The sequence below is a fragment of the Marmota monax genome, unplaced genomic scaffold (assembly GCF_021218885.2).
Source record: "Marmota monax isolate L192 unplaced genomic scaffold, Marmota_monax_Labrador192_F-V1.1 WCK01_AAM20220418_F8-fsc00061, whole genome shotgun sequence".
Classification (NCBI taxonomy): Eukaryota; Metazoa; Chordata; class Mammalia; order Rodentia; family Sciuridae; genus Marmota; species Marmota monax.
The window spans coordinates 18,602,974-18,626,360 of record NW_026695230.1 but is presented as its reverse complement, the minus strand read 5'-3'; the positions used below and the strand labels follow the sequence as shown (position 1 = coordinate 18,626,360).

Sequence of the window (23,387 nt, the reverse complement as noted above, 5' to 3'; positions counted from 1 at the left end):
TTTCATTAATTTTGGCACTCCTGGGAATTCTCCAAAACTCACACTGTCAGAAATTAAATCTATGATTCCACTTGAGGAAGAAGAAATATTGGGGGAATCACTTCCCTATAATAAACAGCAGGGAATGAAATAGTCCTGAGACCCAGGCTGGAATCCTCTAGAGTAGTTGACGCAGGCCTAACTCACATCATCTCTGGAGTGATGAATGCTGCACAGCTCAGAGCTTCTTTATAGGGACTAGACCAGCAACAGCCCAGGATTTACTTGGGGTGACTGGCATAGCCCTGGGACGAAGCTCTTTGGAGAATGTGACAAAGGCACAACTCAGAATCCACCAGCAATGTGGACTGAGATGAGCAGAACCCAGAGGGTCTCTGGAATGCCTGACAAACACAGAATCAAAGACTTCTCTGGAATGCCTTGCTTGTACAGAAAAGCCATAATTTAGGACTCCCCTGGAGTCACTCATTCAGAAATTTTCCAAGGCTGCTTTAGAGTGACTGACACAGACCAGGGCTTCTCTGGAATTTACATAGACGTCACTTGCAGGAGGTGAGTAAAGGGGTATAGACTTGAAATTTCTTGCAAAGAGAATGGCTCACCACCAGAAATATATTCTCTCTGACACATTTCTGAGAGACGTGGAATGGCATTAGAGATTTCATGCAAAGGACATGGAGTTTTACAGGATTTAACAAATCAGGGAAGCTAGGGAAGAATAGAACCAATGATTATGTATTTATACTATGCTTTGGAAAGCTCAAAGTGTTTGCATATATTTTACCTCAATCACTCTCATAAATCATCCTGTCAGTTGGGGAGGGTATTTTTTATAACTAACATTTTACAATTGAGAAAAACCATAACTCAGAAAAGTAAAGTGTCTCGCAGCTTAAAAAACTAACATCCAGAACTTGAGCTCTGAACTCATGATACCAGAGTCCTTGCCATTATAGCTATGTGGTCTCAAACGATTGTTTATGCAGTAGTTTCAAAGAGTTCTCTTAAATAGATTATCTAGTTCTTCTTTATTGGAACAAAACACAGAATCCCCAGATATTATGCCTAGAAGGGGACACTCTGGACAGAGATGCAGCTGACTGGACAACCTCAACTTTTTCCCAATAATCTTCCCTTTCCCTAGCATTCTCTCTCCCTCTCTGATGGCTACAGTCACAATCACAATTATCAAAAGCTCTATGCTGCACAAGAACTAAGAACAGTACCTGAATTGTACTGCACTGAGAACGTTCAATGGAAAGGAGACAAATGCAAAGTCTTGAATCAGGTTTCACATTATGTTTCTTACAATCGATAGGCCTTCATAAGATACAGGAGGGGCATTTCATGGCAAAGGAGAAAAGCAAAGACCAGGTGAGTGGAGTTCTGAGACCCTGCCTCTTCCTTAAGTTCAAATCCTCGCTGAATTTAAGAATTACCATTCCCTGTAAAATATCACACCCCTGCTTGGAAAATCAGAAAACTTTTATTAGTCATATGAAAGTTCCCTCAACTTTATTAGCTGATTGTACAATGACAGTGATTCTCTGATACTTTCTGGATTTTCGATCTGAGAATCTTTTTGTCTTCCAAGCCTTTTGTAATATGTTGGCCAATGTCTAACTAGATTCATTTTGTTGCCTATCCTTAAAATATTCTTAAACTCTGTTGTGCTTGCAGTTTTTTTTCACTTTCAACTGTCATAGGTCTATGCTATACTTTTATTACTTTGTTTTATATTTATCCAATACCACTTTATCAGAAGGTTTGATTTAGAATCTTTATGAAGTATAGAAACATCAAAATAATAATTATGACAATAATAATTTAAGTTCGAATAATGTACAATTCTACATTTATTTCCATCTTTCTTATCAGACAATAATTTAAAATATTGTTTAAAGGGTTGTTTTTAATAAACATTTAAAAATAGTGATCACTTTAGCCCATCATGAATTCACTAAGAAATTTCATGACAAAGAACCTTAACATTTTAAAACATTTTAATATGGCAACAACAATCTCATGAAAAAAATTCACCAAATGTGTTAGTGAAATGCAGATAAACCATATCAACACTGAGATCTAATGTCAGTTTCCTCCAAGGGTCTTTTTGGTCATCCCCATCCCTCACATGGGTATAATTAACTACTGTGTCCTTGTGTTCGTCATACCATTATTAAATACCTTTATAACAATAGTTTATATAATGATTATTTTTACAAATAGCAAAAATAGATAGACCAAGTAAGTAATATCATTAAAATAAAAGTTAAGCTGGGTATAGTGGCACAAGTTTATAATCCCAGCAATTTAGGAGGCTGAGATCAGAGGATAGCAAATCCCAGGCAGCTCCAACAACTTAGCAAGGCCCCACGCAACTTAGTGAGACCCTATCTCAAAATGAAAAAATAAAAAGAGTTGGGATGTTGCTCAGTGGTTAAGCACCCCTTGGTTCAATCCCCAGTACCAAAAAATAAAAAAAGTTAATTGGTAATCCTACAAGAATTTGTTATTAGTTACCAGGTTCTAGGCAATGTAACATGGATATGATAATGATTTGGGTTTCCAAGGAGTATTGTAAGACACATTCGTAAATATAATTATGATACTAAACCATTGTGATAAAGGTGTTCTAAAATGCTACGATGAACAGAGTACAGAGTGATTAATTATAACCATGTGGGAGAAGGGGATGACCAAAAGGCCTCTGGAGGAAACTGATATTAGATCTCAGTGCTTATGGTTTATCTGCATTTCAGTCATTTGGTGAACTTTTTCATGAGATTGTCATTGTACATTATAGAGGTATGTTTCAGGTGTTAGCACATCTAATTGTATTTTTTTTATACCCAACCTGTGTCTAAAATGATTTAAGTTTGCTGGTATAAAAAGGTAGATGGGGGGCTGGTGATGTGGCTCAAGTGGTAACGCGCTCACATGGCATGTGCGGGGTGCTGGGTTCGATCCTCAGCACCACATAAAAATGAAATAAAGATGTTATGTCCACCGAAAATTGAAAAAAATATATTAAAAAATTCTCTCTATCTCTCTCTCTCTCTCCTCTCTCCTCTCTCTTTAAAAAAATAAAAAGGTAGATGGTTTTGCCCAAGAGGTAAAAATTGGTGTGAACCCATTTTGGAATATGACTTAGCTGATAGGTCTCAAGATCTTGACTCTGTCCTGTGAAATATTTTGATTCAATATTTGAGGGAAGTGGACATCCATGGCATGCTAAGTGATGCCAAGCTGTCATAATAAAGTTTTTAAAATATTTTCTCAGAACATAACAAAAATTTTAAACAAAATAAATTTACCTTGGAAGACAAAACCTAAAATAGCACCTATGAAAACAAACAAAAAAACACTCTGCAATCTGACCTGAGTGGCTCAACTAAAGAAACAACAGTGGCATCAAACTGCTTTTAAAATAATTGAATCTTAGTCTACATTAAATATTGAGCAGTTGGAGTTAAGTCCTCTGCTAGATGCAAAAGATACCAGTGGTCTCATTTGTCCTCATGGTGTTGACAATTAAGAAAACATAAATAGATATATACATACATAATTATAAAAGTTCTCTAATTGAGATTTTCACAAAATATTGAGAAAGTAAAAGAAATAATTCCTTGATTCTTCCAGGAGTGGAGGTGGGGGGTGGGGGTGATCAGGGAAACCTCACAGAGGAAGTGATGAGATTCATGAGGTGAGCAGAAAATTATGTGTACTTATTAAGAAGATTCTAAGACAGCCGTGTGCACAAATGCAAAAATGGGGTAAAAATTTCTTTTTGTGTGTGTGCAGGAAACAAAAAGTATTCTGGTGTGACATCAGCTTTGTAGGGGACTGGAATCTGGGAAAAGAGAATGAATAGGATTTGTCTCTCTTATCATTCTTTATATCTTTGCTAATTTTATGATACTATATAATATTCTTTTGTGTTTATGTCTAAATTCCTTAGAATGTGTGTACTGTACTTACCTTATATCTACATAGATGTTTCCCTGATTATTTCCCATATTTTCTTCATTTTCCATTAATTCATTCAGTAACAATACACTGAGCATCTGCCTTTCTAGGCACTGGGGTAAAAATGTGAATTACACAATTTCTATTCTCAAGAAAAATACTATCTAGAGTATAAAATAGTCATAAAGTAATGATTATTCTAAAATAAGGACAATGGAAATATTATTCCACTTCTCCAGTGTTTCTTCTATATTGGAATTCTCCCCCATCTTTCGAATTGGTCTTCCTTTGCTCTTATACTGCCACCCTATGCCAAATGCTCTAGTTTGTCCTCAGCAATGGACTCAGACTCATTGCTATTCTGAAAAAAATGAGTGAAAGTGTCAACTGATGATTAAATTCATGACATGGAGTCAGACCATCTGGGATACCTTCCTAATGCCCACACTTCCTGGCTGCTTACCCTTAGAAATTTATTACTCTATTTTTCTGTGCTTCAGATTGCTTTATTGTAAAGTTTGCCTAATAAATAGTACCAGCATTTTTAAGATGTCATGAAAATTAAATAATATCTTCAAAATGCTTAGAATAGAATGTGATATTTATTTTCATTGTCACAGATGTTCATTCTTACTATGAAAATAGATGAAACATCAAAGAAGTTTTTATAAAAGAAGTGATAACATGGTTAAGCTTTTACAAGTAAAAAGGAATCAGCAAAATATTTTTTAAACAATTTTCTCTTTTTTTTCTCTCCCTGCCCCTCCTTTATGCTTTACCCATACTCCATTTCTTGCTTCTGCTCAGGACTTTACACAAATATTATTTATTCAGTGAAACCTTCCCTGACACTCTCCACATCCCAAATGCCCATATTGTCTACTTTTTTCTTCTCTGCTGCTCTGAATACCATCTAACATACTTTATGTTCTCCTAAAATCATTTGTTTATAACCTATCTTTCCTATGAGAAAGTGAGTTCTATGAGAGCAGAGATTTTTGTTTATTATCATCTTCAGTATCTAGAGCAGGACCTGGCTTACAGAAGATAATCAATATTTATTATTATTATTATTATTATTAGTAGTAGTAGTAGTAGTAGTAGTAGTACTAGGGGTTGAACTCAGGGGTACTCAACCACTGAGCCACATCCCAAGCCCTATTTTGTATTTTATTTAGAAACAGGGTTTCATTGAGTTGCTAAGAGCCTTGTCATTACTGAGGCTGGCTTTGAATTTGCAATCCTTCTGCCTTAGCCTCCTGAGCCACTGGGATTACAGGCATGTGCCACCACACCAAGCTAATCAATATTTATTGAATAATTAATATTTCATCTTAAGTATTGAACAGCAGAGCCTACAGGCTGTTTGAGCTATTGTTTGGATAAGAAGTAGGTTTTAGAAAGTAGATTCAGCTGGGCATGGAGGTGTAGGCCTATGATCCCAGCAATTTAGCCAAGCCCTAAGCAAAATAGTGAGATGCTGTCTTAAAAATAAAAAAAAGGCTAGGGACATATCTCAATGATAAAGTGCTTCTGGGTTCAATTCCTAGTACCAAAAAAGAAGCAGAAGAAAGAAAGGAGAGTCAGCCTTATCATCATCATGATAGTAACAATAATAATGGTTAGCATTTATTGAACATTTTTAATGCACCTTACAACATTCTAAATGCTTTTAGATTTATTCCCCCATTCAAGTTTTCAGGATCCCAATGTTGAAACTTAGTTATTGATACAATAACAAAATCTTCCATTTCTTTTTCATAGGATTTTATCGTATTAGTCACACTAGCATATTTGAGTTGGACTTTACTTACATATAAAATACGAACCTCAGATTTTCTTGAGAATCAAGACACAAATGAACCAAGAGTAATAGATGAAAAGCTTCATACTCAACACATCTAGGTTTGGTCCATGGTTTTGGCACTATCTCCTGTCTGTGTTCCCTTGGACCACATACAGCCACATGGAGAGCATTAAGCCCTGAGATAAATATAAACCCATTTCTATGTTGTATGTCTTTCTGTTTAGACTGAAATTTTCTGAGCTTAATAATGGAAGTTCCTACAACATAGTGAAGTATTCCCAAGTATGGGCCTCCTCAGTTGGACCTATTCAGCTCTCCTCTTTAGATATCATTTGATAATGTCTGTTCATATTTACTGATTTTCTCCTTCCCACCCTTTTGCTTTGCAGAAAAGATGTCCTGACTGATCTCACCACCTTTCATATGCATCAAATCTCCTTTCTCCAGAAACACTTATCTAAGCTTTCTTAACACCACTGTCAAATAGAGATAGAAGTAGGAACATAGCGTGAAGCTGGGACTTTGGACATTCTCCATTTAAAAAAAAAAAGTCATGTGTAGCTATGCATAGAGCATCTCGTTAAGTCTGGAAAAAAATGAAATTCTACCAAAAATGTGTAATTCCACTGATCAAATTTTCTTTGTTACATATTAGAGAGGACAGATATTTGATCTTCAACAACTATAACAAGGAATGCAGAGAATGAGGACACAGGAGCTTCCCTTTTTTATAGTATACCAGGGTAAAAATAACATGGAAAATTCTTCCTCTCTAGAGTTTAAATGCCCAGTGAAATCTTGGGCAGGAGAATGATGTGGGGAAACTGGACAACGGTCAGTGAGTTTGTTCTTGTGAGCTTCTCAACCCTTTCCTCTGAGCTTCAGGCTCTACTGTTTCTCCTGTTTTTGGCCATTTACTTGATTACTCTAATGGGCAATGTCCTCATAATCCTGGTCACTACAGCTGACTCTGCCCTGCAAAGTCCTATGTACTTCTTCCTCAGAAACTTATCCTTCCTGGAGATAGGTTTCAACTTGGTCATTGTGCCCAAGATGCTGGGAACCCTTATCATCCAAGACACAACCATCTCCTTCCTTGGCTGTGCTACTCAGATGTATTTCTTCTTCTTCTTTGGGGCTGCTGAGTGCTGTCTCCTGGCCACAATGGCATATGACCGTTATGTGGCCATCTGTGACCCCTTGCGCTACCCAGTCATCATGAGCCGTAGGTCCTGTGCCCAGCTGGCAGCTGCCTCTTGGTTCTCAGGGTTTCCAGTGGCCACTGTCCAAACCACATGGATTTTCAGTTTCCCCTTTTGTGGTCCCAACAGAGTAAACCACTTCTTCTGTGATAGCCCTCCTGTCATTGCCCTGGTCTGTGCTGATACCTCTCTGTTTGAACTGGAGGCCCTGACAGCCACTGTCCTGTTCATCCTCTTCCCTTTCTTGCTGATCCTGGGGTCCTATGTTCGCATCCTCTCCACCATCTTTAGGATGCCCTCAGCTGAGGGAAAACGCAAGGCCTTCTCCACCTGCTCCTCCCACCTCCTGGTTGTCTCCCTCTTCTACAGCACTGCAATCCTCACGTACTTCCGACCCCGATCTAACACCTCTCCTGAGAACAAGAAGCTGCTCTCACTCTCCTACACAGTGGTGACTCCCATGCTGAACCCCATCATCTACAGCTTAAGGAATAATGAAGTGAAGTCTGCACTGAGGCGGGTTGTCCGCAGGACCCTGGGCCCTCAGAAACTGTGACTGACAGATGGAAACTGTGACTAACAGATGGAAACTGAAGGGGTAGCATGTAGAGACAAAGGAAAGAGAACTGAATTCCTCAAGAGGGTTTTGGTCTCTATTCTTCCCAGGAGACACAGTGTGTGTGCCCACTGGGATTTGGGACTTTTGACCAGGATCCTCTTTTGAAAGAAAGGACATGAGCAATGAAATCAGTACAGCAGGCTCAGTATGCTGTGAGACTACGGTAGAGCGGACTCTTCATAAATGAGGATCCTCTGAAGGTTGAATTTCTATTACAATACACCATTTTTTATGTTTTAACATTGAGCTTCTTCATCCATTTCATTTTATGACTTGTACTTGACTTTTCTTCTATTTGCCCAAAACCCCTATCTACATATTTCCAGGGTGTTTTTATTTACAAAGTAATAAAAGTAGTTACTAATGATAATAAATAACTGAATTTTTTCATTCTCTCACTCATTTTTTTTTCGACAAATTTTAAGTTTGCGCCCAAAAAATCCCCCCCAAAATTTAATTCAACATTTTGCACATCAGGTCCTGTGTTGGCCCTGAAGGCACGTTAGTGAGGAAAACAAATAAATTTCTTGCCTCATGGGATTTATGAAAGGATGGTTAGAAGCCCCAGGGGTTTAGAATGTACACCTTTAGGTGGCTAGCACCTCAGGGGTTCTGCCTCTGCTACAGTGGCCTATGCCTTGTAGCATGGTAAAAGACTCCGCACTGACAACAGCCTAAATCTCACATTAGCCACATGGGATATGAAAGCTGCTTGACATAAAGGGTAAAGAACTCCCCAAAGATAAGTAGAGAGAGATTATGGGAACATGCTGTAAGGAACTGAAATGATTCTTCGTGTACTCAACTTTTTTTCTGTAATCTTAATGTGATTGAATGAAATCAATTGTCCTTTTCAAGCTGGCTTCTTATTTGGTCCAAGTAGTTTTTCCTAGTGAAGTAATATGACTCTGGACTCTCAGCAAACAGCAGCCTTGGGTTCCAGGCAATCTATCTGTGTGCAAACATATTCCTAATATTTCATTGATAATCATAGGGCTAAATAGTATTTGCCACACAAGCCTATCCCCCCACCGACTCTATAAATAACCCTACCTTTGTGTGCCATAAAGGACAAGGTGTCCTTTAGCTCTCTTGTAGCAAGGGCTCCCAAAGGACAAACTTAACAGCAGGATAATAAATCATTTATTATAGCATATAAGGTGTTATATTAAATTTATACAACAATACATATATAAACACATATACTATTTATGTTACATAGTAATTTAATGACAAGAATGTCAAAAAATATTACTGATAGTTTCAGTGGTCTGATTTGGACTGGACTGCACAAATGTTCAGGCCAATGTTTAGGGAGCAAGGTTCTCAGTGAGCAACTCTTGGCTTGGAGTCATGCCCAAAAGTTATTTTATTACATGTAAAATTCTCAGTACAAGAGGGTCAAAATTTTAACACAAAGGTAAATCTTCCAAGGAACAAATGGTTGGACTGATGACAAATTAGGGATCAAAGGCAATCAAAGTGCTTGATGTATGGCTAAAGAAAGGGTTATTATAACCAAGGTTTAGGCACCAGGTATGGCAAATGTTTTTGTAAATCTCTTTAAGGTATTACCAGACTTCCTATCCAGGTTGCCTTCTCTGGATTTAGGGTCTGATTTACAAGTTCTCCCAGTCAAGTAAACAAAAGAATTCTGAGAAGAAAATAAGGTGTGGAGACATCTTAAAAATATAGCCTATAATTTAAAAAAATTATAGATAACAATGATGACTGCCTCTCATACCTACTTCATACAATTGTATGTAATACTTCCCAATAAGAAAGTCCTTATAGAGGCACTGCCCTAAAAACTTTAGGAGCAGATGTATGTCCTGACATTCCATCCACCTGACCTTGGAATCAAAGGGTCTCATCCCAGTAAAACTTGAACATCCAAACCTGTACCTTGCCAGATGCTCAAAAATTTTTAAATGAAGATCAGTTTATATCAAATAATCCTCACTCACTATTGCCACCACTAAAACCTACGTCTATTGTGTTCGTACACGATGAGGCATAATTTACTATGAGGCTGTTGTGAAGGCCTAGGGAGGTGACTCATTGAATTGAGAGACTCTAGACAACTTGAGACCAAATGAAGGCCCTGCTTTTGTTGGAGTCCCTCATGGTGGTGCTTTCACCCAAGGATTTGCCCCCACTCATACTGGACTCGCTGTCGCTGAAGCAGTTGATGGTGAAATTGTTCTGCTGCTTTTCACTGGCATCCACCATGGTCGATCCTGTGGAACAGGGACTCATAAGGAGTCGCTGACTACTACTTAGGCCTGAGGGCTGGTGTAGAACTGCACCGGAATGGGGTACATGTCCATGTGTTTCAGATCATTTGCTATCTTTTATGGATTATTCCTTTGTTCTCTGGCTTCTAATTATAATACAATAGCAGAGGATCAAAAGGTAGATGGGGAATGTACTTAAAATGTTTCTCTCAGTGGCTTGCTCCCTCCATATCACATAGTCCCCAGCTCCTGCCTGGTCCACTCTGCATATAGCTATCCTTTCTAGGTCTTAATACCCTCCTCTTTGTCCCTTAGGCTTAGGGTTGATTATAACTCCTCACACTTGCTAGCCCCAAAATATGTTATTATTGATTGTAAGATTCCAAAACTCTGAATTCACCACTGTGAAAGTGTATCCTTGTAGATCTGATCTTCATGTCTCTTCAAAAAAAAAAGTGTAAGATGGACAGCAGAGTTCATATAGTCTGCTTCCTTGTAGACGTGTTTTCCATTTCCTCAAGCACACATACAGATATGACATGTGCTCACACACAGCACCTAGCTCATGATAAGTGAAAAAGCAATGTTTGTTAAATGTTTATTATTTTATGATATAAAAAATTCAGAAATACTCAATGATAGATCTAGAATAGACATCATGTTTTAAAAGATTTTACAAGGTCACAAGCAATTGTAGCACACACCTGTAATCCCAGCAGTTTGGGAGGTTGAGCCAGGAATATTCAAAGCCAGCCTCATCAATTTAGCAAGGCCCCCAGCAATTCGGTGAGATCCTATCTCAAGATAAAAGATAAAAAGGCCTGGGGATGGGCTGGGATTGTAGCTCAGTTGGGAGAGCGTTTGCCCAGTATGTGTGAGGCACTGTGTTAGATCCTCAGCCACCACATAAAAATAAATAAATAAAATAAAGGTATTGTGTCTGTCTACAACTAAAATACATTTTTTAAAAAGGGCTGGGGATGTGGCTCAGTGGTAAAGTACCCCTGAGTTCAATCCCCTGTATAACAACAACAACAAAAAAAAGATTTTACAAGGTCTATGAAATATTACTTTTTCTTAGAGGAAATCCTATTATGTGTCAAAGGATGAACCACAAGGAAGCAGATCCTGCATCCTATTGATCATGAATTATTATTCTTCTCCTTCTACAAATGAACTGCTGCATAAATGATAGTGAATCCACGGTCAAGGCCCGAGAATGAGAATTTTGCCATATTTAGATTTACAAGGAAGAGGACTACCTAGCAAGTCTTACTATGTAAGAGGTCAAAAGTGTCTCTGAGTCAGTGGGTGATTTCAAGCTGGCACCGGAAATTCCTTGTGGCTACTTTCCTCAGAGCTCCCTTCACATCCTTGTTTCTCAGGCTGTAGATGAGGGGATTAAGCATGGGGGTCACCATGGCATAGAAAACAGACACTAGTTTCTCTTGCTCTTTGGAAGACTTTGGAGTCATGTAGGTGACAATTGCTGACCCATAAAAAAGGGTGACCACCATGAGGTGGGAGCCACAGGTAGAAAATGCCTTGAGTCTTCCTGCAGCTGACTTCATCTTGACCACAGTCACAATGATGCGGCCATAGGATACAAGAACTAAGGAGACAGGTATGAGGAGAATCACAACCCCCATGAGGAAAATGGCCATTTCTGAAATGCGAGTGTCTGTGGATGCCAGGATCAACAGTGCAGGGGCCTCACAAAAGAAATGAGCAATACTGTTGCTACCTTGGTAAGGTAGCCTTAGTGTGAAAGTAGTGTCCACCACAGACACTAAAATGCCACTGGTCCATGATCCTGTGGCCAGTTGGAGACACATCCTCCAGGTCACGATGCTAGGGTAATGCAAAGGGTTACAGATTGCTACATACCGATCATAAGACATCACCGCCAGAAGGGCACACTGTGTACACCCAAAAATGAGGAAGAGCAGAAGCTGAGCTGCACAACGTGTAAATGAAATGACCTTCTTTCTGGAAAGCAGGTGGACTAGGGCCTGAGGAACTATGTTGGTAGAGAAACAGAGGTCAGCCAGAGACAGGTTGCAGAGAAAAAAATACATGGGTGTGTGAAGCTGGGAGTCAACCTGAACAAGGGATATAAGAAGCAGATTTCCAAGCACAGTGACCAAATAAATACCCAGGAATAAGATGAAGAGCAGCTGCTGGGTAAGGGGGTCATCAGAGAGTCCCAGAAGGAAAAATTCTGTCACTTGTGTCTGATTTATCTGCCTCATAGCCTGTCTCCCTTTTCAACAAGAAGTCACTATCTTGTAAACACAGGTGTGCATATCCAGGAATGACCCCAATCACAATAAGCCTTTTCAAAAATCCCCTTTTCAAGACCTTTAGATGACGATCATGCTGCTTCAGTTTGAACACTTTCAGTGTTTTGGAATAATACTTCCTAAGATAGTGCTTTCATTTTTTGGTTTCAATTGGTAAGTGTAGAGTAGATCAAAAGAATCATCTTCCATGTTCTAAATATCACACTTTTAAGTTCAGCCATGTAATTTCCATGTCTATATCATTTTCATCTCTGGGTTCTTTAGAAGACATGACAAAACATTTCATTCAGTAAGTGAATCCCATTTGTCTAATGCTTCTTGTCACATTTCCTCCATCACATGATTTTGTTTTGTTTTGTTTTAAATATTTTGGACATGAAACTGATCTGGTTGTCTCTTTCCTGAAAGGACAGTTAAGAAGGTGTAAGACTTCAAAAAGAGCCAAAATACCTTATAGAATTCATGTATATCTTAGGGAAAATAACCTGCCTTGAAGGATCTGGGGACAACTCTGAATATCCCTTGGCAATTTAATCTCAACTTCCTCTGAGCTCTGCAATACAAATCTCAACTACTAATGATCTTCTAGAACAGAAGACATACTTGGCTGGTTTCCTACTTGACTCAAACAGGACTACTCCACCACCTTTGCCCAACACCTCTCACTGCCTTGCATTTTTGATTGTAAAACTCCTTGGAAAGCTGTCTATGCCATTTTTATGTCTGGGTCCTTTAGAAGACATGACATACTACTTCATTCAGTAAATGATCATTAAATAATTGAAGTAAATAAAAATAATTTGATTGCATAATAAGCAGAATTGTTTAGAAGGCCTGCCAATTTCCCTGGAAAGACTTGAAAGATTTTGAGAGTAATTATAAAATTTCATGGAGCTGTTCTAAAAAGAAGGCAAATTTAAAGTGTAAAGTTTAGGGTATTATGCAAGGGTTGAGCTACTAATTCTCTACATGGTAAAAGTGCCTCAAAATGGGGCTGGGGTTGTAGCTCAGTGGTAGAGCACTTGCCTAGCATGTGTGAGGCACTGGGTTCAATCCTCAGCACCACATATAAATAAATAAAATAAAGGTATAAAAATAGAACATTAATTTAAAAGAAAGTACCTCAAAATAAGGTTTTAAAATGCATCAAAACAAATGTATAAATGATTGCCAAGGAAACCAGTAATATCAAAATACAGTTACCAAAATAAAAATGTGTATAGAGCCACACGTGTGTTTTATTAACACACAATAATAGAGAAAGTATGTGTCTTTAGTAACACATTAAATTTCTTAAATGTGGTGCTGGGTCTAATAATCACCTTCATTTCAAAATAATTATGATCTTAAATATTTGGAGATATCTTCAACAACTGCAATGTGATATGAAAATATTTCTGATTTCTGATGCTGACAATGTCATAGATATTTCTAAGACTAGGATGGCTTGGTTACCTGTATTTAAACCAGAAGAAAATACCAATTTTCAGTTAGAAGAGAGTAAAAATATAGAAATAGCATTTCACATCCATATTGAGGGACACCCTGAATTCCATTTGAGAAACCACTGGAGTATAAGAATTGTCTTTAAGAAATTAAAAAGGCAAAATTACACCCAATGCAATCTAGTAACAGAGTCTTAGCATCTGGATGGGTCTGTAAGTCTTAAGATTGAAGTTGGCATGTACGACAGCAAATATATAGAGTAATTGAGTCAAACTTCTTGGAAGCAACATAGTTAGCAATCTGAGGTATGCAAAATGATGGAAAATAGAGATGACTCAAATACATTCTTTATTCTTTTTTTGTCATTTCACTCAGACATCAAGTTAATATTAGAACAAAGCACAAATTTTCTGGTGCATGAATCAGTTTCTTTTAAGATTCAGTATTCTACTTCTTACTTTGGACCACTTTTTGTACTTAGTACTCCACCTACTATAGATGATTTAACTTACCCAACAAAATCAAAAGTAACTTATAGCCAGATTTGTAAAGGAAATAAAGTTTTAAATGTCAAATTGTCTGCATAACCAAATGCAAGCGTGGAAGAGAAATTGTATCCATAGGTGATAGTGAATCTGCCCTCAGAATCAAGAAGCTTCTGTAAGAAAATCATCATTTTTACCATTGGCCTTTCTGTCATTTTATTTTTTTCTTTCACTAAATTTAACAGGAAATTGTGAGTTCATTTCTCTAAGGATAAAATGTGTCTCTTGATATGAAACAGGATGAATGGGTGACAGAAACATGCATTTTTAAATCCAACATGTATTTTAGGAAGAAGAAACTAAGTAAACCCATAGGGAACCAGGAGAAAAATACCAAATTTCTCTTCAAATTCTCTTGATTCCAAGATCCTTTATGCTAAAGTCACCTATCCTTTATCTACGACATCCACTTACTATCTTCCAAACCAAGTTCAACATAGGAATAAATCCCCTTGCTCTACTAATCTTACCAAGATTGTTCTCATATTCAGGGGATAAAAGGATCATTAGTATGCCAAAGCCAATGAACACACTCAACTGTTGACAGAGAAAGTGCTGCAGGTGCATTGGTTTCAGTGTGACCCAAGGAGCAACAGTGAGCATCTTGTCCTGAAGGCATAAAATTCAGTAAAATCTCCAAAGTCAAAAGGAAGGGCAAGGCAGTAGGGGGAATCCCATATCTTCTGCATTCTTCTACTCCATTCAAAGCTTTTATCATTGCCTTCAGGATATACAGTACAACATATATCCTGTTCCACTTAAATGAGGTGAAGTGGGGATGGGGGACACTAGAAGCAGTCTCTAGAGCAGTGAAAGTACTCAGGAGAATTCTGAATCATTAGTGTGCATCTTGAGCTGTTTCCTCTCAAAATGCTCCCAGATGGTTACAAGGAGAACAAAAACTAACAAGTAGGTAGCACTCACATCTTGTATATAGATCCTATCACCAGTTCTTCTTACAAGTCTTTGGGGAAAGGTCGCATTGTTGCAAAATATACTATATACTGTATACCTTTGTCAGAAGGTATACAGTATATAGTATATTAGTATATAGTATACTATAGTATAGTATATGTATACCTTTACCACATGTGCTCTGAATGATTTTGAGAAAGATTGTTATTGGCAGAATGTGGAGATGATGTGCCCCAGATAACCATAATTAGATGAGTGTGATTAACATGAAGGTTGCCCATAGAAAGAGCTCAACAAATATTACTTCTGATTATTATAACTAAGGGTAAGGGATTGAGACTATGGATAGTGTCTGAGTTTTAGCATATACCATATGTGACATTGTTCAAGAAATTTATTATAAATTTGTATAATCCTCAAATGTCTGGGTGAGAGGCTGAAAAAGCAAACACAACAAAATTAAAAAAAAAAAAAGCTAAGCAGAATACTAGTTGCTGGATTGGTTGTAGGCGAGGGAAGTAGAGATCAGAAGAGAACTTTTGGCAAAACCCTTCTTTCAGTCACAGCTCCTAAATGACCATAAAAGCAAACTGAACATCAATGAGCATTCACAAAACCTGATGGAATAGGATATTCTTTCAGGCCAAGTTAATTAATTATGAGGTTAAACTCTTTATATCTCTATAATTTTCTGTCCAATTATTTTAAAATTAGTAAAAGATGTTCATCAAAATACATATGTAAATCATGCTTAGAAAACTTTAATTTTGCAATGTCATATTTTGAAAGAATTTTGGATTTTTCAGAGAAGTTAAAAGAAGAACACAAAGAACTCTTGTGCCTCCCTTACTGGATTCTCCAATTATTAATATTTTACCACATTTTCTTTATCATTTGTCTCTATTTATATACATAGTATTTTAATATCTTGATAGTAAGCAATAGACATGATGCTCAGAATATGTAAAGAGCTCCTACATGTTAATAAGAAAAGCTGGAAATTTCCAGTTTTTAACTGAGCCAAACACTTGAACATCAACTTTCAATAGTTAGATAATAGGCATATGAAAAAGTATACAACATAATTAGCCACAGGGTATATAAATTAAAAACACAGTGAACTTTCATTTACCCTCATCAAAATGGATAAAATGAATGAGAATACAGAGCAATTTTTACTGCTTATGGAAGCATAAATTGGTACAATCAACTTAAAAACTCCATTTGGCAGTATCCTTAAACATGAAAGAGTAAGGAAGAAAGAAGGAGCAAGGGATGGAAGGAGAGAAAAGGAAAGAAGGAAGGAGGAAACAAGTGTGGTAAGGATGTGAAGAAACTGGAGCCCCTCCCCATATACATATATATTGCTGCTGTGAATGTAAAAGGGTGCAGATTCTGTGGAAAACAGTGTGATGGTTCTTCAATAAGTTAAGCATACAATTACCATATGCCTCAGCAATTCCACTCCTAGGTGTACACTAACAAAAACTGAAAATAAGTGTCCAAATAAATGCTAGTACACAAATGTTCATAGCAGCAGCACTACTCAGAATAGGCTAAAAATAGAGACGACTCAAATATTTGTCAACTATGAATGAACAAGAAAAATGAGGCATATCTATACAAAAGAGTAATCCTCAGCCATAAAGGAGAACAAAATGCCGATACATGCTACAACAAAGAAGAACCCTGAAAACATTACACTGGTCAGAAGAAACAAGACACAAAGGTCACATATCACATGATTCCATTTATATGAAATACTTAGAACAAGCAAAGACACAGACACAGAAAGCAAATTAGTGTAGAGAGAGGCATGAATGGGGAGTGGCTTCTTAGTGGTGGGAAATGTGTTCTTGAATTAGTTAGTAGTGATGGTTGAACCAGATCATGAATGCACTAAATGTCACTGAATTGTACACTTTAAAATGGTTAAAATGCTATTTTCATAGTTTTATCAAATTAAAAACAATGAATTAAAATTGAAAAGAGACACAAAACGATACAAATGCCAGGGACCAAACTTATTTACTAAACTGCAAGACAAAGATATTCTGAAGAGTGTTTTTGTTCTTTAAATAATACCAGTGAAACCCATTGCCTTTCTTGCAAATTGTATGTAATAGTTTTTCTCCTATGATGCATTATTTCAAGATAAAAATAAAAGCCACCAGTTTGGTTTTAAAATAATGTTTTTAAGGAGAGGAAATGCAAATAAAATATGGAGTATTAGAGAAATAATTAGATAAAAAGATTTATTAAATGAAAGATTATCATAAACAACTTAGTATGAATAAATTTTAAAATAAAGAAGGTAAGTAAATTTATAGAAAAACATAAAATGCAAAATCATTGCAGAAAATAATTGGTACAACTGCAGGAGAAGTTGAAATGACAGACATCACTGAAAATAAAGCTGTAAGACCTTCCTGCCACTCTACAGCATACTCCAGATCTAGGTAGTTTTATAGTTGAGTTCCACTAGACTTTCATGAAATAGTACCTTATTTTCTTTACACATTTTTTTTTCTTAAAAAAGTTGGAAAAATTAGGTTGTGCTTCCTGGTTTATTTTATGAGTCTTGTGAAAATATGTCAAGTAAAAAAACTACATAATCGTGTGTGAAAAAAGGAAAATAAAGATTTATTTCACTGATGAAAATAAATGTAAAACTAGCCAAAATTAAGCTTGACTGAATCTAAAAATATGCTTAAAATGATACAGCATAATTAAATATTGTTTGTCTCTGGGATGTAGAGACAAACAATATTAGAAACCCCACAAAGAATCCATAAATTATACTTACAGATAAAAATCAAATTATCTAGGGAGAGGGAATTGGGGCAGGAAAAATGGTGGAATGAGATGGGCATCATTACCCTAGGTGCAGGTATGACTTCACATATGGTGTGATGCTATATTGTGTCAACCAGAGAAATGAAAAGTTGTGCTGAAATTGTGTACAATGAATCAAATGCATTCAGCTGTCTCATATATATAAAATTAAAATTAAAAAAACAATAAAAATTTTAAAAATAAAATTATCTCAGTGACATAGGAAAAAACCTGTTAAAGATACATATTTTTAAATGTTTTTAGACTATGGATAGAATAAAAATTAGTTATACACCAAACCCTAATAATAATATTTTATCTAATAAAGAAATTTTAGATGCATTCTCTAGTATCATGAATAAGACAAGTATGCAGCTATCACTATTACCATTTAGCATAGTACTGAGAATCATTTTTTAAAATCCTGAAAAAAAGAAAGATTAGAAGTGGAAGAATTGGAAGAGAATCAATAAAACTGTGTCATTTGCTTATCACATTTGCTGATTACTAAACTAGAAGGAAAAAAAAAAAACCCTAGGAGGAAAAAAAAACCTCACAATAAACAAACTGTAAGAAGTTGAAAGAAAGATTTGCAACTTTCCTAGAAAGGAGCTAAAAAAATTGCTAATTATTCTACCAATAATAACCAACTAGAAAATAGTTTTAAAAATGGGGTATAATTCAAAATAATAACAAAAATTACAAAGTATATAGAAGCCATTCAAAGAACGTACAAGACCACCATGGAGAGCCAAATGGTTCTGGCAAAAACATAGACAATAGTCTGAATAAATGGGGAGATATATCGTACCTTCAATCAGATGACATAATATTGCAGATATATTATTTCTCCCCAAATTGCTATGTAAATTGAGTGCAATACAAATAACAATTCCAGGTGGATTTCTTAGGTAGCTCAATAGATTTACTCACAAATTTATGTGGAGAACGCACAGTGGTGGTGCATGCCTGTAATCCTAGAGGCTGGGGAGCTAAGGAAGGAGGATGGTGAGTTCAAAGCCAGCTTCATCAACTTAGCAAAGCCCTAGTCAACTCAGAGAGACCCTGTCTCTAAATAAAATATAAAAAAAGGGCTGTGGATATGGCTCAGTGGTTAAGTGCCCCTGGGTTCAATCCTTGGTACCCCTACCCCAAATGTGGAAAAATAGTAATCCACAATTAGAATATTAAAAGCGTTAGGAAGGAATTTTCTAATAGATATCAAGACATATTGCCAAGAAGCAAATAGATGGAACATGATTCATCTATTTTAATAAATTAGATTATTAAACCAAAATTAAACTACAAGTAATATATAAATCAAGGGCCAAAACAAAAATATTCAAATTAATAGCATTCACTAATGTGATGGATGTTTTGCTGAAGCTAAATTGCACTAACAACTTCAGAGAATTTTTTTGAATCACATAAATATTTTTTTGCTTTGTTTGTTTTTCTGTTATTTTGGTAGTAGGTATTGAATTCAGGAGCACTTAACTATTGAGCCACATCCCCAGCGCCCCCCCCCCTTTTTTTTTGAGACAGGGTCTTCTAAGTTTCTGAGGCTGGCTTTGAACATGTGATCTTCCTATCTCAACAAGCGACTGGGATTACAAGAGTGTCACTATGTCCAGATAAATCTCACAAAGTTTTACCACCATCTGATAACTTAATTCTTCCATCATTTTTCTCTTACATTTTTTTTTACCTTCAGATGATAAGAATGAATTATTTAAATATAAAACTCACTTTTGGTTTGAATTTTTTCATTAGTTTGTTAGAATAGGAATAGTTCCATTTTCATGAAACCAAACCAAGGTTTCAATTTAATGATTTAAGAAACAGTCTCATTCTGGGGGGAAAAAATTGCACTTCCACTGTAAATTATTACCACAAAAGACTTTGACTTTATGTTCAGTTGAAGTTAACAACTTTAATACATCAACACACTCAGAACCCCCATTCTCATGTATAGGGGTTCTGTGTTTGGGATTGAGATCTCTGATAACTTTGTGATTGTGGCATGCTTGGAAGTTTCTGTGCAAAGGTAAAGAATGCTTGGCTGCTGGGAAAGTTCTGTGTAACAGACATGGGATGCCTGGCCGCTGTAGCAATGTTCTTCACAAGGAAGCTCTGTGTGAAGAGTTTTATCAGTTTCGACCTTGATCTTAGGCACATAACTCCTGGGAATAAATGTACCTGCTTTCTAGTTAACTCCAATGTTTCACCAAGCTCCAATGCTTCTGGATCTGCCGGCTTAACAGTAACTTTAGACAATGGACTTTCTTGAGAGCTGCACAAAGCTCCTGCCATTGCATATTGTAACTGTGAAATGTAACTGCAGAATAAGCAACCTTACAGATACTCAAAACAATAATGTAGTTATGGTACTAATGACCTAATGTAACCTATTGGTATAAATAAACGTGGCCCCCAAGCAGCCACTTTCCTGCCTCTGCACCTTGTCTCTGTGTCTCCCCTGATTATTATTTGTTACACTCATGTTGATGTTGGGATGGAGCTAACCAAACTGAACCCTACTACTTCAGGAGGTTACACAGCACCCCCCCCCAAAAAAAATCATAAAATGAAAGCACAAATTCTGAAAATAAGTAGTATTATTCAATGAGGAAAGTCAACACACAGTTGATCCAATGTATGCTCATTTCATTTGAATTTAATTACCAAATGAACAAATAAGAAGTTGATGACTTGTGAGTCCCTGAGGATGTATCTGTTGATGCCATTTTGAACAACATTCGTGTACGATTTGAAAAAGGGGTGAGTATGATTTGGCAACTTTAATCTGTGATTTCTAGTCTGGGTGTCTCAGAGGATGGAAAGGTTAATAAAGTTGAGAGCTCCAGGGAATGCCCTGTTTACATAAATCCATGGACCTCACCTTTAGATATTTGCACAAATGAAAATATTCTGTCAGAAAGGGGACCTAGGAGACTTGAGTTTGTCCCTTGAGTCAAGCAAAGCAGTCTTTGATGGATGAAATTCTATTCCTTGTCTTGTTCTTGATTTTAGAGAAAATGCTTTCAGTTTTTCTCCATTTAGAATAATGTTGGCCTTGGCAACCCCAAAAAACCAAAGGCCAGATGTTTTCTCTGATATGCGGATGCTAATTCACAATGGGGGGCAGTAAGAATAGAGGTAATTTGGACTAGACTGAGGGGAGTGAAGGAGGGGAGGGCGTGTGGGGGTAGGAATGATAATAGAATGAATTGGACATTATTATAACCCTATGTGCGTATGTGATTATATGACCTCTGTAACTCTACACCATGTAAAACCAGACAAATGAAGTTATACTCCTTTTATATATGATGTGTCAAAATACATTCTACTGTCATTTATAACTAATTAAAACAAATTTATATGATATAGATATATAGATATCTATATATATATATCTATATATATATATAAATCTCTCTCTCTCTCTCTCTCTCTCTCTCTCTCTCTATATATATATATATATATATATATATATATATATAAAAGAATAATATTGGCTTTGGGTTTGTAATATATAGCCTGTGAAATGTTGAGGTAAGTTCCTTCTATCTCTAGTTTTTATAGTGTTTTAAGCATGAATGGGTGCTATACTTTGTAAAATGCTTTTGCTTTATCTATTGATATAATCATGTGATTATTTAGTCTATTTATGTAGTGAATTACGTTTAGTGATTTCCAATCTTGCATCCCTGGGATGAAACCCACTTGAACATGGTGCACTATATTTTTAATGTGTTTTTGTATGCAGTTTGTCAATTCTTTCTTAAGAATTTTTGCATCTACATGTATCAAGTATATTGGTCTGAAGTTTTCTTCCTTTATGTGCCTGTGTGGTTTTGGTATCAAATTGATACTGACCTTGCAGAATGAGTTTGACAGAGTTCCCTCATAATTTCACTTGATTTCATCTTTGATTTATGGATTAATTAGAGGTGTGTTAACTTCCAAATACTTGTAGATATTCCAGATTTTTGTTATTAACTTATAATTTAATTCTGCTGAGGTCAAGTGATATCTCCTACATGATTTCAACCCTGTGTTATTGGGACTAATTTATTACCTGACAGGTACAGTCTACCAGGTGAATATTCATTTTTGTATTTGAAAAGAATGCATTCTTTGTACTTTTGGGGTAGAGTACTTGGTAAGCACTCATTAGGTCAAGTTGATCCCACGTTCTTTATATCCTCACTGATTCTCTATTTGTTCAACAGTAATATTGTTGCAATATTTATATCTGTGGATTTACTAATTATCCTTTCAACTTGATCAGTTTTTTTCTTTCTATATTTTTGAAGCAGCATATTAAGTGCCCTCATTTTAAGTATATTTTTGTCTTTGTGATGAATGATATTTTTATTACACAGAACTATATGTCTTTATTTCTACAAATACTCCTTATATATATAAAAGTTTACTTTGTCTCACATTACTACAGTCCTTCTAGTTTTCTTATGACTAGTGTTTATCCAGTATATCATTTTTCATCCTTTTACTTGAGCCCAACTATGTTTTTATATTTAAAGTGTATCTCTTACAGATAAAATATTGTTAGAGCTTCCCTTTTTGTCCACTCGGACAATCTCTGCCTTTTCATTAGAATGTTTAGTCCATTTACTTTACTTGTCATTATGAGTAGAATAAGGTTTAAGTCTACCTTTTCTTTACTTTCTGTTTTCTCCATACACACTTCCTTTTTGTCCTCCTTTCATGCCCTCTTATTTTTATTTTTTATTTGATTAATTATAATTCATTTTATATTTTTGTGATTTTTCTGGAGATCATAACGTGCATCCTTATCTCATCACAGTGTACTCTGTCTTTTTTTAATTTTTTATTTGTTCTTTTTAGTTGCATATGACAGCAGAATATATTTTGACATATGCTACATACCTGGAGTATAATTTCCCATTTTGGGGGCTGTACATGATGTGGAGTTACACTTGTTGTGTATTCATATATGAACATAGGAAAGTTATGTCCAATTCATTCTATTGTCTGTCCCATTCTCATACCCACTCCGTTTCCCCCATTCCCCCCATTCACTCCAGTGAATCCACTCCTCCCCTCCCCAGCCCTGTCTCTTGTGAGTCATTACCCACATATCAGAGAGAACATTCAGCCTTTGGTTTTGGAGGATTGGTTTTTTTCACTTAACATAATATTCTCCAGCTCCACCCATTTGTCTGCAAATGCCATAATTTCATTCTTCTTTATGGCTGAGTAATATTCCATTGTCTCTATATACCATAGCTTCTTTATGCATTCATCTATTGAAGGGCATTTAGTTTGGTTCCATAGTTTAGCCATTGTTAATTGTGCTACTATAAATATTGATGTGGCCACATCACTATTGTATACTAATTTTAAGTCCTTTGGGTATATGCAGAGGAGTGGGATAACTGGGTCAAAAGTGGTTACATTCCAAGTTTTCTGAGGAATCTCCATACTGCTTTCCAAAGTGGTTGCACCAATTTGCAGTCCC

The 23,387-nt window shown here is 36.3% G+C and overlaps 2 protein-coding genes across 2 annotated transcripts; one reads left to right on the top strand and one right to left on the bottom strand.

Moving 5' to 3' along the window:
- The first annotated feature begins 5,111 nt into the window (after positions 1-5,111).
- Positions 5,112-7,915, top strand: LOC124088595 (olfactory receptor 10A4). Its single transcript, XM_046438298.2, has one exon. It carries the CDS (start codon positions 6,560-6,562, stop codon positions 7,532-7,534), a length of 975 nt encoding a protein of 324 aa, XP_046294254.1. The 5' UTR covers positions 5,112-6,559; the 3' UTR covers positions 7,535-7,915.
- Positions 7,916-11,138: 3,223 nt separating this feature from the next.
- Positions 11,139-12,086, bottom strand: LOC124088632 (olfactory receptor 2D2). Its single transcript, XM_046438367.1, has one exon. It carries the CDS (start codon positions 12,084-12,086, stop codon positions 11,139-11,141), a length of 948 nt encoding a protein of 315 aa, XP_046294323.1.
- Positions 12,087-23,387: the final 11,301 nt, after the last annotated feature.

Coding starts and splice junctions, on each gene's coding strand:
- LOC124088595 (XM_046438298.2), top strand. CDS start 6,560: ATGCCCAGTGAAATCTTGGGCAGGAGAATGATGTGGGGAAACTGGACA.
- LOC124088632 (XM_046438367.1), bottom strand. CDS start 12,086: ATGAGGCAGATAAATCAGACACAAGTGACAGAATTTTTCCTTCTGGGA.